Here is a 23,753-nt window from a genome sequence, read left to right as displayed (position 1 = left end):
TTTTAATTTCTTTCTTTATAGAAAATTACCAACCTTCTGCCAGGAGTCTCAAAAAATTGTTAGGGATATCAGGATGCATCACATCTCCTCCCACTGAAAATACAGCATTCATCGTCTGGATAAACCATTCATTATCAGGAGCATATGTAGCCACAATGTTAAGAAAATATGTATTTCACAACACTACTTACTGAAATTATCTTTTCTTCTGGAATCTTTTCAAAAAAACTGATTATATTTGGTAGCAGTTTTATGTTTAAACTCAGAGAAAAATCTCAAACACAAACTCTAAGTTAGTGTCTCAGTACCTAACATGGTTCCTTCCATGTAAAAAGTACTCAATTATACATGCTGAATGAAAAAATGGATTCATTACTTGAAGATTTAAAGATTAAGTCCCATGTATATCATAAAGGCCAACTATTACAGACTATGTAAACTTAACTATATAACTGACTTAGGTACATACTAGTCAGTCCTACAGAGTCTTTTCATTCACCTTTTCTCTTTTAGATTTAAAATAATTTCTACTTCAGAAATAACAGAATCGCCTATGTTCCAATAACAGGTAAAATAGTCCCATTACTGAAATTTCAGAAGGAAAATGTAAGGCAGTAAAAGCGGAATAATGTTCCAAATGGAATGTTATTATGACAAATACTAGCATAAAAATTATGGTAGCTAAAGATCATCCTAATGGAGAGGATTCTTCCTGGTCTTGTGGTTAACAGGAATTTTGTCCAGTGGATTTAAGAAAAAGGGAAATGAAAGAATAAGATCAGCTTAAACATGCTGAAAATCTTTGAGCCTAATATTATTCACTGACAGAGAGATTGAGAAAAGGGTGCATCATTCAAAAAAGCCTTGTTTTGCTGCCCTTGCCAGCAAAAAACCTTGAAAACCAAAAAATAAAGGTTACTATTGGCAACCTGAGCTTTAAATATGTCCATAAACACTTTTATGTATCTGTACTTCAGTTCTAAGAGGAAAAAGGTCTAGTCATTTTAAATGTAAAGGTAATATGTAGCTCACACCCCACCAGAAAAGGATATTTCTCAGCCAGCTCAGCTATTTTGCCAACTAAACTGATGATGATATATTCTTCTTTGCTCTGCTGCAAATATTCAAGCATTTTCTGGACAATAACACTTACATTCTGTGCATTAGTAATTCTATAAAGAAGTTCCAATGTCTATTTAAGGAAAGGAAATAAAAATATTACCAAACTATTCATAAGTATGTCACTTATAAATAGACAATTAGCACACTGGACTATTAAAATTAATCATATCGTATCAGTTTATAAGACAGTTAAGGCAATTTTGCCCTTGTGTGGATAATCTACTTTTTTGGATTATCCACAAATTCTCTAATAAGTTCTGGGCTCTCAGATAACATATTCAACAAATGCATGCTAACTTGTAATAGTCTAAGCAAAATATAATTAGAAAGCTAACAATGTTGCCAAAACATTTAAACATATATATAACGTACATAAACTGTACTGCATGCCATATCACCCCTCTAGTGGTAACTGGTATCTAAGAACATCTTAGTACACGTAATTAAGAGCAGAAGTGTCTAAACTAGAGTCATTAAAAATTCTGAAAAAAAAAACTGCAAAATTTTAAGATTCTCCCAAAAGACAGCTCTACCCTGAATTTTATTTTTACATGTATGTGTTTGGCAACCTAAATAATAAATTCACTATTAGAAACAGTATTGCCTCTTACCTTCTCATGGTACTTAAAAATTATACTTCCTAAGAGAATGAAAACTAATTATGCTTGAAGAAGAAAATAATTAGAAAGCCAAATAATTTTCTCCTCCTCCCCAAAAAAGATACACTATACAGTCTCTTGTTCTAGAAGGATCAGACTAAGTAAATACTAAGATCTATATCCACAGCCAAAAAAGTACCAACAAAGTAGTTTCCTGGTTATAGTACTTCCTCACTGATGTTCAATCTTCCCGACCCAACAGAATATGGGAGATAAGCCTAAAACTCTCCACTAGTACAGGAAGCAATGGGCAACTTTCCCAGGTTCTGGGAAGGGCTTTCTAACCTAGCAAAGTTCCCAGAAAAAGCAGCATAAAACCAAAATACCACTGGATTATTCCCAGGGTAGTATTTCTCTTATTTTAGGAGGTCATTATTAGGCCAAACAATCTCTGTGGTAACCAGTCTGTTTACTTACTCATAAGAGAATGTGCACATACCCCACTTGCCTATCTTGTCAAAACTAACCTTTTTAGGTATTTCTTATGTGGTTAAGTATTTTTAATCCTCATTACCATCACTTCAAGTAGGGCATAAATCTTTTTAAAATTTTAATTGGGTGAGACTTTTTTGTGTGTGCAATTACATTGAGAATCCTAACTCTACATACGCCACCTAATCTATATCACCTTGATGTATTGAGTACATGAGATATATGTTACCTAAAGATCTATCATTAGATAAATAAGAAACATATTTAATGCACAAAAAATTTGTTCCCTGCTTTTAACAACCTTTTTAGTTTGGCATTCTAGTTTTCCCTCTGACTCTCATTTTAAAGTGAGTATCTAAAATTCATTGGAAAATTTGATAAAAAATTAGTCATTATACAAATTTTTTTTTAACTATTCAACTATGAAAAGTAAGCTTAACTCCCAGATTGCTCTCTTGGAGAGCTTGCCTTATCTTGAGTAGGTGGGACTGGGAGTGCCATTTATTATTATTCCTAGTTTGCCTTTCTATATAACACGGCCAACATGCAGAAACCAACCCATTTTGCAAACAGACTACCCTATCTAAAAACTGGCAAAAACTATCCCAAAAATTGAACAGATAAGAATATGAAGATGAAAAAAAAGGAAACTTTGGTTTTGAGAAATCTTTTTATTTGTTCAAAAATAAGGTCTTTAACTCAAAATGTCTAATACCTCTTTGTTAATCATATCAAGTTATTTTTAAAAATATTTTAAATGAACTTGCTATTTAATCAGAATCTTTGATTCTTTTTTCTTGCCCCTCAAAATTTAACTAATTTTAAAAGTTAGTAAACAAGTTTTTCTCTATATTTGGCCTAATCCCACCTACTAATCTGCAGAAAACTGCCCATTTGCAGTTTGAATAGTTTCTGCATATAGGTCTAAACACACATATATAAAGACATACACATATAATATATACATATATGTACACACATATATACATGCATATTTGAAAGCACTTTTACATAGGGCATAGTGAAGGGGAAATAAAAATATACACCTTCCTTCCAAAGAGTTCAAATCACTTTATGGATATTTTAATTTGTTCTCTCAACATCCCTGTTTAAGCAATCAGGCAAGGAGTAACGTCTTTTACAAATGAAATAACTGGGCTGCAGAAAAAAGAAATTATTTAACCTAGATTACACTACAAATCCATGGCAGAGGCAGAATATCCTAACTATTAATCCAGTGCTCTTACCAAAAAAAGGGAGCCTATGTCTAAATTAACCCAAGAGATAACTGTATCTTATCATTCATAAAAATAATTCAAGTATATTCCAGTTGCTACTGTTGCTTTTTTTTTTTAATGCTCCATTATTTATTGAAAAGGAAAAACATTAGTGCCCAATGCCATCATGAATGCTCAAAGGTCAGAATTTTTTCCTAGCATTTGAATAACAGTGAGAAAAACTGAAGATATGGTAACACCTCACAAACACTACTCAAAATACCAATTTACCTCTCTTTTAATAATGGGATCAGGATGGTCTAAGCATTCAATTATTGTCATCTGGTGCTGAAGTGCCAGATTGGGATCCTGCTGGATAACATAGGTAAGAGCCTTTAGTCCTAGAAAAAAAGTTACAATCTACAAAGTGATTTGAAACAAATGTATACAAAATTTTACAGACTTTTTCAAAAGTACTGCTGAAATAATTAAATGTCTTACCTAAATATTTGAGATTTATTTTAGGAGACAAAACAAATTTTCCAATGCATCTAGCAGCCTTCTCAAGCAATTCAGGTTTAGGATAGATGGTATAAATTGTATGGACACATTCAAACAAAATAGCTAGAAGAAGAAAATCAATGACAATTTTTTTTTAAATAAACAAAAGAACATTTCTTTTAAGAACATGTATTAATAATCTACAAAGGTCATTAATCAAATTGATAGAAGATTAGATTCATATCTATTAGCAAAAATGTGACTGATAGATTATCAAAGAAATACAATGTTACTATTTTCAGTTACATACTCAGCATCAAGAAGACTTGGGTTCAAGTCCCACCACTAATACCTACTGGCTCTATGACCTTAGGCAAAGTACCTGACCTCATTCCATCTGCATTAGAAAAAAGCTTCTCACTAAGAGATCCTTACAACAACAAAATCAGATATGGACCATCCCTATCTCCTCCCTAAAACTTCAATGTTCCAAGGACCTATAATTTTATCACTAGGGTTACTCTGTGTACAGATACAGGCTACCAACTCCTCTATAATTTATTAGCTTCTCTTTGAGAATTCTGATGATCAAAAAAATCCATCACCTTGTGACCAAACACCTTGTGGTGATGAGGAAAGCACAAAGTTAACCAAAATACAAAGTGTAACAAAAATACAGAGTCCATCACCATCAATCAGTTATATACAATTACTAAAATTAGGTGAACATTATACTAAGTGGTCTCAAGGGTTTGTAAAAGTTACTATAAAATTTTTTATATAAAAAATTGCTACTAAATATTATCCCCTTCAAAAGAGTCACCTTTAATCAACATCCTTATTCCATTTATGCTGACACTACTCAAAATATTTTTGGAACTCTTCTTTTGTATTGCTTCCAGGTTCTAACACATTGTTTTAACTATAGCATTTATCCCATGGTACCAAATCCTTATTTTTTGAGAGCAGATTAATATTTAGAAACAGGCAGAAGTCATTCAGAGCCATGTCCAGTGAATATTTTGCATGATGATGCTGGGGTCTGGGTCACAAACTGTTTCATAGAAATTTCACTATGAACTACAGCATTATCACAGTAAAGAAAAAAATCAGAATTACTTTTTTATACAATAAAAAGTCTCTCAAATGCTTTGGAATTCTACATAACAAGCATGATCTAATCTTGTGGAATACTAATATTAATAATGATAGTACTTATCATTATTATTATTACAACACCCCTCACATTTCTATCAAGTTTTATAGCTGACAAAGTACTTACAAATATATTAGTTTTATCTACACAAACAAATTAACACCAATTTCACTTCTGACTTTCTGATAACACAAGATTTTTCTGGTCACAGACCTTGAACTTTTGCAGATCAAACCAGTAATGTCATGTTTTAATCACCAGTAACAATTTCCTCAAAAAATGCATTACTTTTGTCCATCTCCCTTAAAAGAACGAAATAAGACTTTGCTGTTTCTGTTCATCACTCGTCCATAATCTTTCTAGAAACTTACCTTATGTTCAAATTTTATAATTAATTCATTCAACAAATACTAAGTCACCAATATGTGCAAAGTACTATAGAGAATAAAAAGAACAGTAAGATATGATTCATGTACTTTCAGAGTTCAATAGAGGAGACAAAAAATGAGTATGTCTCTTTATCAAATTTATTTCTTCAGTCACAATTGCCACACTTAATCATCTTTTTGAACAAATCAAATCTATGGCCCTTTCAACATGTTTTGGACCTGGGGGCAATAAGAAAGAGATCCATGATGATGCAAAAATAATTTGGAAAATCTCTCCCAACTACTCATATAATGGTGGTATTTCATTTTAAAATAACACTGTTACATTTTCCTATTTTAATGGGTATTTTTTTCGGCAACTGAAAAGTTCTAAAAGAGGGCTATGAGCTCACAGGGTCTACTGACTGGCATTAGGGAAATAAATTTATGTAAGTGTAATCCATTTAAATACCTTGCTATCTATTCACAAATTGGCATGCTTTTATTCACTGTGTCTATTCAGGTCACTGCCTGAGAATCTTCTAAAAGTCAAGGACCTGGTTTGTATGATTATTTAACATGGTAACACATCCAATTATGTGCTTAATAAATGCTTTAATGAAGAGATGATAAATACTGTAATAGATTTCATAGCACCATGGATTTAGAGTTGGAAGGGACCTTAGAGGTTATCAAATCCAATCCCTTCATTTTACAGATGAGGACACTGAGGCCCACAGAGGATAAGTGACCTAAAGTCACTCAGAAAATAAGTAGAAGAGGGGGATTCAAACTCCTCCTGTGATTCCAACTTCAGTGCTCTTTCAACTGTACTAAATGACCTGCCATATATTCTATTAAATATTCAGTGTTCATATTTACTAAGGAATTGTTCAAAAAAGTTACAATTTTGGTCAAAGCAACTCATGGAACTATGTGTTAAGGCATGGAGGGGCCTGCAGTCTACCTCAGCGAAAGGATCCACACCACTAAAACCATAAAGCTTTTAAATTGTGCAGCTTCCTGACATCTTTCTATCTTGTCACAACATTCTGAATTCATAAAAAGCTTCTGTTTAAATTATTATTCTGTTGGTTGTGATGTATAAAAAGTTCAAGAGACATGGTTTCTGGGTAATAACATAATTAATAATGCTAGAATATTATTAATAAAAGGGATGGCCATCTCTCTTAGACCAAAGGCAAATCATGTCGGAGGGTTCACAGTTTATATACCCTTGGAAGAGAGAACATTCCTGAGGGTGGCAATCAACTATGATTAGTTAACAATTAATGACAGCATGAATAGTATGAGAAGTGAACCTATTCTAATGAGAGGCTGGGAGGAGGGGGGAACTAGAGTTTGATCACTCATTTACTTCCAAGTCACCCCCAACCTAGGGGAAATGTAGACAAAAGATCTATTATTCCCCAAACAATGGGCCGGAGTTTCACCTCACATTAAATTACTAGTAAGGTTAGGTGGAGTAGGTAGCAGTACCTAGATCAAGAAGAATGTTAATCCTATCCACTATCATCAGTCCTGTCATTCAGAGGCTGAGCCTTGAAATGAGGATTTTAGAAAAAGGGTGAAAACTCTGGATCTCCCCAAATCAATGGTTATCAATAACCATTTCTCTCAAAGTTGCTTAAGTACAGCACCTCTGTGGTTCTTCATTTTTATATCCCCAACACCTAGCACAAATGTGCTTTGCACACAATAGGTACTTAATGTTTGTTGAATCAACAGTAAAATCTATGGCATTTAATGCATAGCTATAATATTATGAGACATATCTGGCTTCTACTATAATATATTACTAAAAGTTACCACATATATTTACCTACCATATGTGATATTGTGACTTAACTCAGCTCTTCTTAAGGACTCATCAAGAACATCATATGTTAATTCACTTGTCCTGTTTAAAAAATAATTTATTTACAGCAGAATATAAAAGGTCTAACAAGTAAAACATAGCTTTAAAACTACAGAAAAAAAATTTTAAAAACTAACTAGGGTTTTCCCTCTCTAGGCCAATAACCTGCTTTGAGAGGCTTGGACTAGATGATCTCTGAAGGCCTTTTAATTCTAACATTGTACAAAACAATGATTTGTTATGGCTCCTTTTTATTTATTTTTTAATATAAGCGAGCTGTTTCAATTAGCAAAAACTCAGTGTTTCTAAGTTTCTGTTTTAATGTAATTTTCATTCATTATTATGTATAGATTAGATTTACTGTTTTATCAATACTGACGCAGATAAAATGGCTTATATAATATTTAAATATTCCATTTAACTACTAAATCAAGTTTTTTATTTGGTGTTGCTATTTTTCTAACTTTGTAAAAAAAATCACTCTAGATATTTATTCAAAGCCTTATTTAAATTTTACTGTAGGTTTACTGGAATCAGTGTAGACAAGATTCAGTTTAGATGCATAATAATTTAGATGCCTTGAGACATCTTTTCCCTACCAGCAGCTAAATATTAGCTAAAGACTTTTTATCTAACATGTTTATTCTACAGGTGTTGCTAATTGAGTTTCTACGATTATCTTCTATTGAATCAACAGATCCACACCTCACCTGTGACTTCATGGTCAACATCTGATAACCATGAACTCTGTAGAGACTGGCTAATAATAATGCTTTATGCAGTGTCAGAACCTAGAATAATATGACTAGTGGAATAAGATTAAATTTAATAAGAGCAAATATCAAATTTTACACTAGAATTCACAAAAATCAATTTCATAAGAACAGGATACTTGAAAAGAACATTAAAAGAACCGCATAGTCACAGCTAGACAACAGCTCCTGTAAAAAAGATCTAAAGTCTGAGTTTCCTGCAGTACTATGTAAGTCAATGGTGTGATCATGTGAGCTCTAGAAAGAAAGGCATAGCATCCAGAATGAGGGAGGTCAAAGTCCTGCTGTCCTCCACCCTGGTAATACCACATTCAAAGTATTGTGATCAGTTCTGAGCATAACATTTTAAGAAGGACATTAACAAACCAGAGGGTCCTCTAAAGAAAGGTAACCAGAATGATGAAATAACTGAAGAAGATGCCAAATGAGGATCTAATGAAGAAACTAGACATGTTTACTGCAAAGAAGAGAAGATATAGAGTGTGAAGAGGAGAGGAAGCTAGCTCTTTTCAAGTATCAGAAGAGCTGTCATTGAAAGAGGGGTTAGACTCCTCCATTGCCCTAGAAGTAATAAATAGAAGCAACAGGTAGACATTACAAAGAGATAGATTCAAGTTCCATAGAAAGAAACACTTCCCAAAGGGCTGTCTCAAAACAAAATGGGCTTCTTCAAAAAACATTTGGCTGTCCTCAATTAAAAATCTTCCAGTGAAAGCTAGACAACCACTACTTGTAGGGAAGGTAAGAAGAGATCTTTGTTCAGGAACATGGCAGATTAGATGGCTTCTGAACAACCTTTCAACTCTGAGATTCTGTAAAAGGAATCTATTCCAGTCAAGAGACTACAGACAAAGGACTATCTTCTTATATTTTGTTAATTCAGAACATTCAGAAATGCAGAAATTTATGAAAAATATAGCATGCTAACAAATGATTATTATCTTGTGCAGAGAGAAGGATTCCATAGAAAAATGGTTCAAATAAATAAGAGATCCAGAGTCATAGACAAAGAGTAGATAAACTAAGTCACACTGTACCAAGTAGAGGTTTCACATCTAAGATTCTCTTTGAAAAGAAAAAAAAATCCTTAAGTATGTCCTGAAAAGTGACATTCATAGGCCACACTCATTTTATACAAGTCAGATTTAGGAAGAAAATTTACTCAGACTAATAAGGCATTGAAATAAGAGTCATATCTACCTTAAAAAAATAACCTATTTTTCACTGTTTTAAAACAAACATACAGGAAAAAAAAGTTCACATTTCAACTGGATTTTTCTCAATTCTACCTTGTTACTGAAGTACACATTTCTAAATAATAAATAGCCACATGACATTAGAAGTGTACAGGTATAAGTTTGAAATGCACATAAATATCCCAAACAAATGCTATTACAATGGCATTAAAATTGCTACATTTGTTTTCCCCTAATTACTACAGAATTTATCTTGTGATTTTATTATCTAATAATCTGGCAGTATCATAAGTCAAATCACATATTCTTAGCCAGGGGTTGACATAGTACAATTCACTGATTATTTTTATACAATCTTTCCAGCCAAGAATAGTTTTTACATTTTTTAATATAATTTTTAAAAAATGTAAAAAAAACATTTTTACTTCACAGATCAAAAACAGGGAGCAGAATTTGGCTCTCTCACCTTAGTTTGCTGACCCCTACTAAAACAATAATTATGCAAAATAAAATATTAGCATTACATGGTTCACAAAGAAGGTTGTTAATGCCACAGTAATCAAGGGGCTCTACTATAATTCTTCTTAAGTTTGATACAACATATACCTAATTTATTCCTTCAATAATAACTTGGAAGTCTACTAGCTTGAATTCCAATAGAATACAATGCATTCCTGAAATAACCACTATTTTCACACTATATTTATACCTTGAAGGCATGAAACACCTTTACAGAGTTCCTTAAGTTTATAACAGAAATATTTAATATGTTTGTCTGCCCTGTCAACTCTAGTTTCCACCTCAAAGAAACACTGATGTTAACATCATTGATGATGTGGGGGAAAAATACAACAATACAAACACAGCTTCTTCGTGGGCATTCTTTCAAGTGGATGGAGGCCCACAAGAGGAGGAATTCCCATAAAAGGTATTTAGTGAGGACATTCCTGAAAGCAGTGGACTAGAGAGGCTAAGAACTTAAATTCATATGCCCTTATGTAAAATGATTTTTACCTTTGGAAGAAAAACTTTAAATTAATTAATAATTATTTACTATACACCAATTACAGGCAAGGCAATATCCTAAGCACTTTAGAGGATATAAAGAAATTTAAGATGGAAGAATCTTTGCCCTCAAACAACTTAGGGTACTATATACTTAAAGAACTCTGATTTATATCCATGAAACACCAACTAACAACCAAAACAGTATCTGATGAGTGTCAAATAAATAATACAAACATTAAGTGCTACTGGAATCCAAAATAAGTTTCCATAGAATCAAAGAGATCACTTTAGGTGGAACTAAGATTTAAGACAGGCCTTTGAGGGCAGACAGAATTTAGACAAGCAGAAAAGGAAAAAAGAGAATACAAGGGATAATGAAGTAACTGAAGGAATATACTCTCCAAAATAATTATTTTAACACTATAAGTCACTAAGGCACCAGGAAAATATGGGTCATGACAAAACTACTACTATATGTTTTAAGCTTTGTGGTTGTTTCTTACTAATATTTAAATTTTAATTGTCATCAATATCTTTTGTTATTTACCTTTATCTCAAAAGATATTCTTCCCTCCTCCCCTACCCAGCAAACCATCCCTTGCTTATTCATTATTTTTTAAAAATAAAATCATGTAGAAAAATTTACCTTGGATCATCTTTTCCTAGAAGTCCTAATATCCGCAAGAGCTGAATTTGTAGCCAAGGTGCAGGTACACTGTGGTAATTGAAATCTACTGGGAGTTTTCCTCCCACTACTTGCTTCAAGATTGTTACAAAGCTTCCTGTCAAGTCCTTATATGCAGATGGATTTTCCTATATCAAGAGGGAAAAAAACTTCTTTTAAGCAAAGAATCTTATTAAAAACAAAATTAATATAATCCATGTGCCTTAAGTAACTGATCAACTTCATAATTCAAGTTCATATGCCTGAATTTGATATTTTGTATCTAATAAAGCAGTATTCCAATTTTGCACAGCTGGTTTCTTCCATAACAACACAAGAAAACAAACAGAGCTCCTAGGACTTCCCAAACTCATGCTGAATCAACCTCAAAGACAACCCTACCAGTTCAGTCAATAGTTCAAAAGTTCTTGTGAAACTCAGTTGGAAGCCTTAGCTATTAGTCATTATAGCAAAACAATATTGACAAAGAATTGGCATACTTAAATTAACAATGATAATTTGACTTCTGGAATGCAAATCCAGAACTGCTTGTTTCCTCTGAACTCTATATGAAAAAACAATTCAATGTGGCTTTTTCAGTTAAAGTTTAAATAGCCACTAACCCCTTAAGGATAAAGCCAATATGGCTGCTTAAATATTTAAGTGTGGTGGGGTCTGGGCAGGCTCTCACTGACAAGGAAATTAGCTGTCATTTTATACAAACCATGTCTAGAAATTATCTAATACATAAAACTGAAATCAATGTATAATCATTAAATGGTAAACGCCAGATGCCTGCAACAGAATACTAAGGAAATCATGTTTAAATAAAAAGAAATCTTCCACCACCACTAGAAAAAAATTAAAATAATATTTTTTTGGTTTGGACCTATGATGTCATTAATATAGGAAGCTACAGGTATGGAAAGTCCTTCCATCAATGCAGATCTACAACTTGCCTGTCCAATTTTTATGATTTTATTGGACAAGAAGTGATAAAAGGTTAAATGATTTGCCATTGTCAGAAAGCTTCTATTTAGTAGATGGGCTATGAAAGCAAGTCTTCTTGACTCTTAAACCAGCACTTACTCCACTACTTACTCTGCTGCCTCTCAAAGTATATATATCTACTCATAATACATTCCAGCCTGAATATTCCAGTCTAATTTGGCAAAATGTACTGCCACTCCTGGTTATAACAAGACACATTCCAATATTAAAAATTTTGCCTGTAAAATATCAGTTACTGTACATAATTCTTACCTATATAAGAAGCCAACTAAACTTCATACTTGTCTATAAACACACTTTTTTAAAAAATTATTCTCTACATGCTAGGCCATTGTAGCGATCTACAAAATGCCTTACACCAGGGATATGTACTTGGCTGCTACCAGGGCCTCTCTTATCCTACTTTTTTTTCCCGAACCCTTCTCTCACATTGTTCCGTATTACCCCAGACACCTAGCACATTCTTGAGATGTACTCTGGCTGTACAAACCATGCAAGAACACTCAGTTTGCAGCATTTATAGTGATTCATATTAAGCTATGAAGAGAACTTAAACTTCTCAGGAGCACTGGTATCTCAAAAGAGGACTTCATTAATCCAAATGTATCCCTAATTAGTAGAACATGTATGGGAAGTATTTTTTGATCAGGTATCCTTTAGTGCTCCTTGCCTCTCCAGAGTCACTACCTACCGAGTTTGCTTAAAAGGGAGGAAAATAAATAGAATCAGTTTTGCAGGCAAACATTAACAATAGTCTCCATTCTTCTCACCTTTGCAAGAGGCCCTATACCTCACAGAGCCTGTTAAATAGAGCATCACTAATATAATAATAACTCAAAAGCATAAAGAAAGTCTGTAAGGGGCAGCTAGGTGGTACAGTAATAGAGCACCAGCCCTGGAGTCAGAAGGACCTGAGTTCAAATCCAACCTCAGATACTTGACATTTACTAGATGTGTGACCCTCAGCAAGTCACTTAACCCCAACTACCTTGCAAAAAAAAAGTCTGCAAATTCTGAAATCTTTCTTGTGGCCAACAGAATTTCACACTTTACAATGAAATGTTTAGAATTCTTAATTGTCTTTTAATACTTACATTTTGTAATTAACCTCTTTAACATACATGGTACTATCAATTATCCATAAATTAAAAGAATTACACAAAACTTAAAGAAAAATAAAAAAAATCAATAGCATTTAAATAGGACTTGAAGGTTTGTAAAGTACTTTATATACATGTTATCTCCTTTGAGCCTCACAACAGTCCTGTGAGGTCGGTGCTATTGTTATCACCATTTTATAGATCAAAAAATAAAGGCTGAGAGAGATTGAGTACCACACACCTAAGGTTAAGTATCTGAGGCTGGACTAGAACTCAGGACTTCCTAAATCCAAGTCCAAACGCTACCCATAGTACCATCCAGCTGCCTAATATTATATTTTACTATAATTCTTTATTAATAATTCCTTATTAAACTAAACAACAAAAAACAAATCAATTTATGCTGACAACTAATTTTCAACTTACCTTAATCATGCGAAGGTAAATGTGCAGGGAAGCAGCCATGACCCCAACATCCCTATCGCAAAGGGCTTTCCTAAATTTAACATGAATGTGCTGAACTTGATTGGGAGCAATGAGATGGAATTTGTACAATGCCTGAACAGCTTTTCTTCGTATTATCTCCCTAATGATAAAAAATAAAATTTATCTAAATAAGCTTGATCAAACTGTCAACTACTCCATTAAAAGTCTCTTAACATGTGCAAAATGCATTCATAGCACTATATCAGACACTGGGAAAGTTACAAAGAACATAAAACACCTAGATCTAAGTACCTGGAAGTTTGTAATTCAAACAAATTTAGGACTACAGCAAAAATCAGTTGTTTTTTTTTTATTTATTATTGCCTCAGGCTCAGTACTTCAAAGAGCAGTGATTATGTAAGTGTAGATACATTCTCCATCCATGAAGCTAATGACCTTTCTACAGCCTACTAGGTGGTCTTCAAAAGTTTCTACAGACAAAAATTTCATCACTCTGCAGCAAATCTGGGGATGAGAATTTGTCATCTGAGTCTTTGATCCCAGTTCCATTTAGATGAATGGAAGAACATAATAAAGATAATAATAACAATAAAACTGCCACATATATAGAATTTTAGGGCTTACAAAGCACTTTACATTCACTCATTTGATCCTCACAATAGACCTATGAAGTAACATGGCATTATTATTCCCTTTGATAGTAAAGAAAATTCAAGTTCAGAGAACAGAAGCTGGCACACTGCTAGAAAGTATCTGAGAAGGGATGGAGTACGTGGACTCTTCACTCAAAGTAGTCCCCAAGTCCTAGGTTTAAAGAGAAGAAATCTAAATTGGGTGTTATGAAAAGAAAATTGATGTTTTATATTAAAATGAACAATGAAACAAATTATAACTATTAAAATGAGATTAAGGAAAGTGAAAATAGGAGAGAGAGAACAAAAGTGAAGTCCATGCAACAAAGCTCAATTAACAACCGGTCTGTTTGGCCAGTGATACCAAAACAGGCCTTTTGAGCACAGTTGGCCTAAAGGGGTTTGCCATTTGTTCTGGTTTAGATCTTCAACTATTTCATCCATACAGGCTACTCCCTGAGGGGACACTCCCTTTATCAAGTCAGATCAGCAGCAATGCTCTGCAACCCACTGTTTTAGAGTTACTTAAGACACTGAGTCACACAGCAAAGAGTTGTTCGGAGGCAGGACTTGAACTCAGGTCTTCCTGACTCTGAGGATGGCTTTCTATTTAATAACATGGCACAGTGAAGAGAAAACTAGTCTTAAAGCCAGGAAACCTGAGTCCAAATCCCACTTGATACACACTGATCATAAGACCATGGCCAAGTCATTTAAACACTTCATGCTCTCTCCAGGTAACTCACTAAGACCCTATATTGAAGAAAAGGGGCTGGCATACATTGGTAAAAGGAAATTTACTCCCCTGGGAGTCTCCTGTAGTAATGAAATCACAGTCTAGTCTAGTTGCCCCTATACCAGGCTGCCTCTCTATTCTAAAGTGCTATACCACAACAGCACAAAATCCTTCCTCTCATGTGATATAGGTGGGAGAAAAGAGCTGGAACTTTCTTATACCAGTGGCTGAGAGATAGGCCTTGGACAACAGATCTGGTCCTCAATCCTAAATTTGAGGTAATATTAATTAATATTAGAACTAACACTTTTTAGAAAAAAAAGTTTTCAAAGGGTAAAGACACAAAATCAATTCATTCAGATAAATTTAATGAGGAAAAAAAAATAAGCTTCAACTCTCAGAAATAACCTCTAATTGAAAAGACTAAACAAAGGACAACTCTGTCACAGGAACAATGTGGTTCCTAGGAAGTGATAACACTTCCCTCAGCCCTCTATGACATCTAGATTTCTTTATCTTGACCAATAGGCTAAAATTGCAAAAATAATAAAATCTGCCAGTATTTTTGTGTAAAATAGAGTAATTTATATTCTGACAAAATCGCCAAGCTAGATTACCTACTCCCAACCTTTTCTTCTGGGAATAAGAAGGTGCTGATCCATCTTATCACTAGACAGTGAGTGGTGACTAAGGCTCTCAACAGTGCCAAAAACTGCTGCTACTGTTTATCCTGATTCTCATCTAGCAGCTGTTTGACTTTTAAATTCCAGCTCCCATCTGAGTAATGGGCAGGGATAAGGAAGTCAAGAAAAGAAAGCTATATTAGGTATTGTGGAGTAAAAGAAAATAAAAGTAGAGGCAGAACTGTGAAAGAGGCTGAAAAAAGAAAGACTATTTCTAAACCAAAAATTGAAGCTCGAAGTGGAAGCTCCTATTTTGAAATCAAAACTTCCTTCTGGCATATCCATTGTGACAGCTGGGTAACTAAATATTTCATTTTGCTTCTGAATTTATTAAGATTTGGAAAGGAAAGGAGGGATAACCAAGACAGAAAGATTTTTCTCTAGAACCTTCTTTTCTACCCCATGATGCCTTAAGAAATTCAATTCATCAATTTGAGACCATATTAAGAATATAAAAGGCACCATGTTGAATGCTGGAAATATAAGGACAAAAATGAGACTGTCCCCACACTTAAGGCATTTATAGTTTACTGGGAAATTAGTGCTGGTGTTCTAAGCCTGGTTATATACCTTGTATTTTCTGAAAAATTAACAACCTTGGGCAATGGGAAGAGGACAGCTGGCAGGAGGTCTATGGTAAAGGAACAATGGACCCAGAAAGGGTAATTAGGATTAGAATGGAAAGAATCCAAAAGAAAAAAATGTTAGTCATATTTCTGATACTCCTAGTATTTTTTTTCTGGCACTTATATAATTCTTTTTCTATGAAAAATTAGGATTAGGACCCTCCCCTCGGACTGTTGGGTATCGTATATTGGTGTCATAAGTAGTAATAGGGAATGGAAGAAAGAACAAAGTTCTTTCCACAGGTCGAAAGCACAACCCAAAGTGACAATGCCAGATGGAAAGTCAGAAGATCTTGATTCTAATCCCTGTTCTGAGTTGGTGAAACTTTGCTGCAGATATAGAACAACTAGTCAGAATCTTGTCTCAAATCCTCCTTGGGTAACCTTCTGGCTTCCCCTGGCCTCCTTCCCAATTTCTCTAACTCTACTGGAATAAGCAATGACTTGGAATACTGATATTTTCCGAAGTTCAACAAGTATTAGATAGATAACAGGGGTAAGACAGGAGGAATTACAATGGGAAGGTGACAAATATCAATTAAAATGCACGTATCTTTCAGCTCTCAGCCTTCTGAGGTATACTATATACAAATCAATAATCATGGCCACTCTAATACTTTTCAAAGAAACAACTGCGGCAAAGTCAAGATGGCAGAGTAGAAACAGGACTTCTGCAGGGCTCCAGCTCTCACCTCCTCTAATTCATGTAAAAGGTGACTCTGAACAAACTTTGAAGCTACAGAACCCACAAATGACACAGAGAAGCTAACCTCCTGCTGAGGACAGCCCGGCAGGCCAGCAGCAAAAGGCCAGTGCAGCCCTCTGGGAGCTGACCCCAGCCCCGTGCAAGGTGGAGGTCTTAGCCCCAGGGCGGGCCTGACTAGTCACTGGCTGGAGGGACTTCAGATCACCAGCAGCTGTGGCAGTTTCCAGAATTATCAACCCATAGATGCCAAGGACAAAGTGAGAGGTCAGCGCAGTGTGGACTTTGGGACCTGGGAATTCAGAGTGCATTGGCTTTTGCCGCAGCTGAGGAGCCTTCACAAGGCAGCTTCAGCTCCTGGCCTGCTGACTGTAAGGGAACCAAGCGTCCAGTCGGAGGGATAATCACTCTTGCTTTAACCTGCTTGTATCTGGATTGCGGTCTAGGGTGGAGGTCCTGGGGTGCATGAACAGCTTGCCACAGTGTGTGGAGGCTTCAGAGAGGGCACCCAACTAACACCTTTGGCAGCTGAGAAAACCCCAGTGTTTGGTTTGAAGCTCCCCTGTCTGGTGGCGGAGTCCTACTGTGGCAAAAAGCCCAAAAGTCAAGTAATTGAGTGGCAACATGAGTAAACGAGGGAAGCAAAGCAATCAGAGGAATCCAACATTAGGCTTCTATTTTGGGGACAAAAAGGAGCAAAGCATGGAACAGGAGGAAGACAGCAAAGTCATAACTCCTGCACCAAAAGCTTCCAAGAAAAATATGAATTGGTTACAGGCCAGAGAGGAGCTTAAAAGGGATTTTGAAAATGAAATAAGAGAAGTGGAGGAAAAATTGGGAAGACAAATGAGAATGATGCAAGAAAATTATGAAATGAGAGTCAACCTGACTGAAGAAAATAACACCTTAAAAAATAGGCTAACTCAAATGGCAAAAGAGGCTCAAAATGGCAATGAGGAGAATGCCTTAAAAAGTTGAATTTGCCAGATGGAAAAAGAATCCCAAAAGCTCACTGAAGAGAATCATTCCTTCAGAATTAGATTGGAGCAAATGGAAGCTAGTGACTTTAGGAGAAATCAAGATACTATTAAACAGATCCAAACAAATGAAAGAATAGAAGGCAATGTGAAATGTCTCATTGGGAAAACCACTGACCTGGAAAATAGATCCAGGAAAGATAATTTAAAAATTATTGGACTACCTGAAAGCCATGATCAAAGAAAGAACCTAGAAATCATCCTCCAAGAAATTCTCAAGGAAAATTGCCCTGATGCTTTAGAACCAGAGGGCAAAATAGAAGTTGAAAGAATCCACCGATCACCTCCTGGAAAAGGTCCCAAAAAGAAAACTCCTAGGAATATTATAGCCAGGTTCCAGAATTCCCAGATTAAGGAGAGAATATTACAAGCAGCCAGGAAGAAACAATTTGAATATTGTGGAAACACAATCAGGATAACACAGGATCTGGCAGATCAAAGGGATCGAAGGACTTGGAATATGATATTCCAGAGGGTAAAGGAGCTGGGATTAAAACCAAGAATCACTTACCCAGCAAAACTGAGTATCATGTTTCAGGGGAAAATATGGTCATTCAGTGGAATAGAGGACTTTCAAGCATTCTTGATGAAAAAACCAGAGTTGAATAGAAAATCTGACATTCAGATACAAGAAGCAAAAGAAGCATGAGAAAATAAACAGGGAAAAGAAATCATAAGGAACTTATCAACGTTGAACAATTTACATAATTCTTGGAGGCAGGGAAGGTAGGTACTCTTCCCTCCTTTTTAGAGTTGAATAGATGGAAGGAAAAACATTCACTTTAAATAAAGGACTGTGCTTTGGAAAATTTCTACATTATGTTTGGTGACTTTGGCACCAACCACATCCACTGCAAAATCCTTATAGAATCTAAGAAGCTCTTATTACAGTGCATCCTCTATCACTGACACCACTTCAAGTTAAAACCATGATAAACGTTCAAGTGCAATCTTTTGAAACTCATTTTAGCAAAGTAACTAATTGATGGACTGACTTACTTAGAATGCTGTAGCTTGTCTTCTATGAGTGGAAGAACAGCAGGAATCATTTCTCGAGGAAAGATCTGACTGACGATGGTAAGTGCCATGCATACTTCCACCAGGTTTGTGCTCTGCAAGTCCTATTAAGATTATTAATCAAAGAAAATTACAATTGTTGCATATTTGGATACTACATGGGTTAGGCTTCTAATGAAGCTCAGTTCAAACATCCTGTGAATTCTATAATTTTAGTGTTTTTCTGTTGATTGGTCTTACTTCACAATTCACTCATTTCATGGAAGCTTACCAGCAGTTTTCATAGGAATTTCCCATTTTATTTGCTTTAACAAAGTCAAAACACAAATTAGACTACAGACAGTGGAAAGAAAAGTAATTTGTACTTCCCTTCCAATACTGACCAATATACTGTCTTTTGACTAAAACTGTAGCTGATGATCTTTTTGAGTAAGAGAACCTTAAGGCCAAAAAATTTTGCAGACCCCTCACATGATAGCAGTTGTACAATTAGTATCTGTTGAATAAGAAAATAAATGCTAATGAAAAGCTAGCATAAATTAGGTAATTTTAAAACAAATCTTAAGAAATTGATGAAAAAAACAAATTTGACACCTCTTAAAACCTGAGTTAACAACTCAGACTATGGACTTAAATATAAATGGCCTAGTTGGGCAAAAAAAAGCTTCCTATTAGAAAAGAAAGTAAAAAACCAATATATAACTTTCAACAGAAAAATTTGCTTTTTCAGGTTTTATAGTTTGTAGGAGCCAAATAAAAAACAAGAAGTACTTTATCAGAACAGGCATTTGAAGGTCCCTTTGTAATAACTCTCTGGCCCCCTCAGAGGCTTAGGAAGGATTTAAGTAATTTACTAGACGAAAGGCAAAAATGATTTTACTACTTTCTTTTCCACTCAATTTAACTTGTCAGACTTTGATCCATTGTGTTAGTTAGAATATAAACTTTTAAAATCTATTTCTAGAATTTAGAGTATTTGGAAAAAGTATGGAAGAATTCAGAAAAAAAAATTAAAATTAATGTTAAAATGTTAAGGCAATGAAACTCCAGAGTTGTACACTGGCATTGTCATGAATCTGTCCTTAACATTTTGATCAAGTCTAGTTTCCAGACTAAACACAGTACTTCCTAGAAAACTCTGATCTGTTTTGTCCTTTCCTAAATGCATGGTAATTTTACATTGTGGGGGTAGAGTTTTTCCTTCAGACAATACTACATATACACTGCAAGTGATATGTGGGATAGGGATTAAAAGAGGAAGTACTATGAACTTTTTTAAAGTCTCCATATACTTCTCCTGACTGCCTTTTGATAGATGTGTTATTGAAATTTCAAATAGCCAAAAGACAGACAGCAGGTGAAAGTAGGACAGAGATAATCCAGAGACTGGATAAAAAAAGAACTTTGATCAAAAAAAAGCTATATTTCATCATTAGCACTGTATGAAAGAGGAGCTGAAGCAAAACTATCTACCTACTCCTGAGGTTTTACTAACCAACTCAAATCTACCTTTATGTTAAAGCCTGGAAGCCATCAAGTCTACCTTAATAAGAACTTTTAAATATAGTAAAATAGCTCTCAAGTACTTAGAAGCTGATTAAAGAGCTTATAGATTTTCTAAGGCATTCTATTTTATCTCCTACTTAGTGCTCATTAATATATCCATCAAAAGGTATACACAAGAAAGATACGGAGAGAAAATTCAAAACAATCGATTACAAATTAGTAGCAATTTTGAAGGGAACAAAAGGTTTGGGGGGGTAGCCATGTGCTAAAATAAAGGGATTTCAATTATCCCATTATTTTCTTTTCCCTATTAAAAGAGATTATAGAAAATCTGTTGCCATTTCTAACAGATATTATCATAGCAGAATAATCTCCAAAATCTTTCCAGTTAAAAAAAAAACTAGTAGATTAGCTCTTATGTGTACTTATGAATTCTGGACTAGGGATGGTGATAGTAGTGCTGTTTCTACATATTTCCTTCCAACCAGTTCCCATACTTCCACCATTTCAATCAAAATCAAGTGGGGATTATAGTATGGACATAAAACAGTAACTGGCAAATAAGGACTACTCCTTCATGTTCCACTTCCAAAATTATCTTCATTCGAGAAGTTATCAGGAGAAACCTCATGTACTTTCTAGAGATTAAAATCATAGTATTTCCCAAATTGGCTATGTATATAGTACCTTTACAACCGTATTCACAAGGAGAAGTAACAGTTCATGGTTTTCATGTAGAAATAAAGAAACTGCCAAATAACCTACAAAAGACAATAAGAAAAAAAAAACCCTTTATCACTGCTTTCCAAAAATAAATCAAAATGGTTACATAAAGCAATGTATGCCAAACTTCAAGCATCAGTGATGAAAGTTAGGAGTCAAATATGAAAGAGATTATACATTTTTCTAAGATCCAAAGAATATTAGTGTCAAAGTGAGGTGAATGATTACAGATTCTTCCTATAATAATAGTTCACATTTACAAAGCACTTTAAGATTTGCTAAACACTTGCTCACAAGTTTATGAGGTGGAACAGTATTATTATCCCCATCTTATATATAAGGAAACTGAGGGCCAGTGAGGTTCAAGGATCTGTCCAAGTTCAGAAAGATAAGTACATGCTGGGACTAGGACTCAAATTCAGGTTCTCTGACTATTGACTACAAACCTAGTGTTCTTTCCACTACACTCTAAACCGGTCTGTCTTTGACAATTACATAATCTACATTTACAGCATGCGTCTGAAAAGGAGGCCTAAAATGTAATGGTTTTTCAAAGGTTTCCAAAACCTTTTTGAAACGTTTTTTAAAAGTATCCAAACCTAGGGACGGCCAGGTGGCGCAGTGAGTAAGACCGCCGGCCCCAGAGTCAGGAGACCAGACAGGAAACCAGAGATCAGTTCCAGGCTCAGATACTTAACACCCACATGAAACACCTGGCCGTGTAACCTTGAGCAAGTAACTTAACCCCAATTGCTTAGGGGCGGCCAAGTGGCGCAGTGAGTAAGAGTGCCGGCCCCAGCGTTGGGAGACCTGGAATCAGTTCTGGCCTCGGATACTCGGCACCCACACAAAAATAACTGGCCATGTAACCTTGAGCAAGTTACTTAACCCCAATTGCTTTAAAAAAAAAAAGTATCCAAACCTTATACGTCATAATTATAGATATTTTTTTAGAAAATGTCTATACTTCCATACAAAACAGACTATCTAAATTATGATTAGGCACAAACTAATATAATTTTATTGAAATTGCTGAAGGAATTGTACAGCTGCATTGTTAAGAAAGCTGCATGATGTCACTCTAATTCTTAACTTACAGAATTCAAAAATTAAATAGGTAAAACAAAATAATTCTACCAACATGTTCCAAGAGGGAGCATGGTATGGTGGAAAGTAGACTGTATTTAGAAACAGAAGACCTCAGTTTGATTCCAGGACCTGCTACTTAACACAAAGATATACCTTATCAAATCCCTTAAGGATCAAAGGAACACAGATATGGATTTGGAAGGTTGGTCATCAAATCCAAACATTTGTTTTACAGATGAGGAAACTAAAGCAAGGCTAGGTGCCTCACAAGCAGTAAGTGGCAGAGCCAAGATTCATCTGACGCCAAACTCACCACTCTTTCTACTAAACCACACTGCCATCATTCTTCATCTGTCAAAAGGAGGACTTGGGCTTGATGGCCTCTAAAGGTCCCTTCCATCTCTAAATCCATGATCCTATGAATCTGGATATTCCAAACTATTTTACTTCTGCTACTCTTCCTACTAGTTACCAGACTACTTCACTGACAAGTTCCACTGACCATCATCTTCAGTACCCTTTCATCCCCTGCCATACTTCATTCAGCTCTGTAGATGGAGGACCCCAAGGCTGTCTTCATTCTGTTATTGTCTGACCACTCTTAATGACTATCCCAAGACAAAGAACAGACTTAGTGTAAGCAAGGTAGATTTTAGTGTATGTAAAGTGGATTTTTGTTATTTCTTAAGAGTTCAGTTTCGCAGGATCTGTAGCCGTAACAATCTCTTAACTCCCAGGCATTAGATATGAGTTCTCATGATTATGGGTCAAAATACCTCCACCACGCTTGCACAGCATTATATAGTGATAAATAATATAAACATTTGTGCTTAAATTGTAAATACCTACTGCAACTGTGCAGTGAGATATAGGGATGAAGTGATATAAACTTGTGAGGCTATTGTTGGCAATATGCCTCCTCTGTCTATTGCCCTATAAAACAAGTGGGCACTGATCAAGGAGTGGGGAATCCTTAGGATTGAATGCACAAGCTGTAATGCTGTGTGGGCCTTAATCAGCCCCCATCAAGGCTTGGCAGGAATCTGTGTTTGCTTCAACTGGCCCCCACTGAGTCTTGAGGGGAGTTGGGGGGGGGGCGGGTGCACAAGCTGTACCTCTCTTGATTGATCCCACTGAGATGTAGGGGTAGCTGCCCTCCATTCTCACCAGCCCCTGTGAGAAGGGTGATTAGGGAATGTTGTAGGACTTGATGCTCCCATTATCAGTAGCTCTCTTGTGAGAAGACTAGACTAAAATAAAGATTATTAAGCCCTCTGTCTTCCTGTCTGACCAGACCAAGAGTGAACCTGTGCTAACAGCCCTCCTGTTGTTTGTCTTACACAGAAGACACCCGATATCATTACAAGCTGAAAGCTGTATCTACAAAATGAGCAGTGTCAGCCCTGAAATGAAAAAAGAATAGCAGAGATATCATGAGGCATGACAGAGGTAGAAACTCCAGGGATGC

General features: G+C 35.2%; 2 protein-coding genes across 3 annotated transcripts in view; one reads left to right on the top strand and one right to left on the bottom strand.

Moving 5' to 3' along the window:
• The window catches only part of SPPL2A (signal peptide peptidase like 2A), a 375,774-nt gene that overhangs the window by 143,542 nt on the left and 208,479 nt on the right, over window positions 1-23,753 (top strand). The gene's annotated exons all lie outside the window — the stretch shown is intronic.
• The window catches only part of AP4E1 (adaptor related protein complex 4 subunit epsilon 1), an 84,318-nt gene that overhangs the window by 42,532 nt on the left and 18,033 nt on the right, over window positions 1-23,753 (bottom strand). For both annotated transcript variants that reach the window (XM_069098044.1, XM_069098045.1), the window contains 9 exons: window positions 21,161-21,234; window positions 18,950-19,071; window positions 13,513-13,672; window positions 10,958-11,124; window positions 7,303-7,376; window positions 3,932-4,054; window positions 3,722-3,831; window positions 1,053-1,192; window positions 34-146 (listed from right to left, as the gene is read on the bottom strand). In XM_069098044.1, coding sequence (XP_068954145.1) covers window positions 34-146; window positions 1,053-1,192; window positions 3,722-3,831; window positions 3,932-4,054; window positions 7,303-7,376; window positions 10,958-11,124; window positions 13,513-13,672; window positions 18,950-19,071; window positions 21,161-21,234 — 1,083 coding nt within the window. The remainder of the gene's footprint in view (window positions 1-33; window positions 147-1,052; window positions 1,193-3,721; window positions 3,832-3,931; window positions 4,055-7,302; window positions 7,377-10,957; window positions 11,125-13,512; window positions 13,673-18,949; window positions 19,072-21,160; window positions 21,235-23,753) is intronic.

The sequence above is a fragment of the Petaurus breviceps genome, unplaced genomic scaffold, assembly GCF_028583685.1.
Source record: "Petaurus breviceps papuanus isolate PSGF00001 unplaced genomic scaffold, PetGlider_PUasm1.0 37, whole genome shotgun sequence".
Taxonomy (NCBI): Eukaryota; Metazoa; Chordata; class Mammalia; order Diprotodontia; family Petauridae; genus Petaurus; species Petaurus breviceps.
The sequence above is the reverse complement of the archived record's forward strand: the minus strand, read 5'-3'. Positions and strand labels throughout refer to the sequence as shown.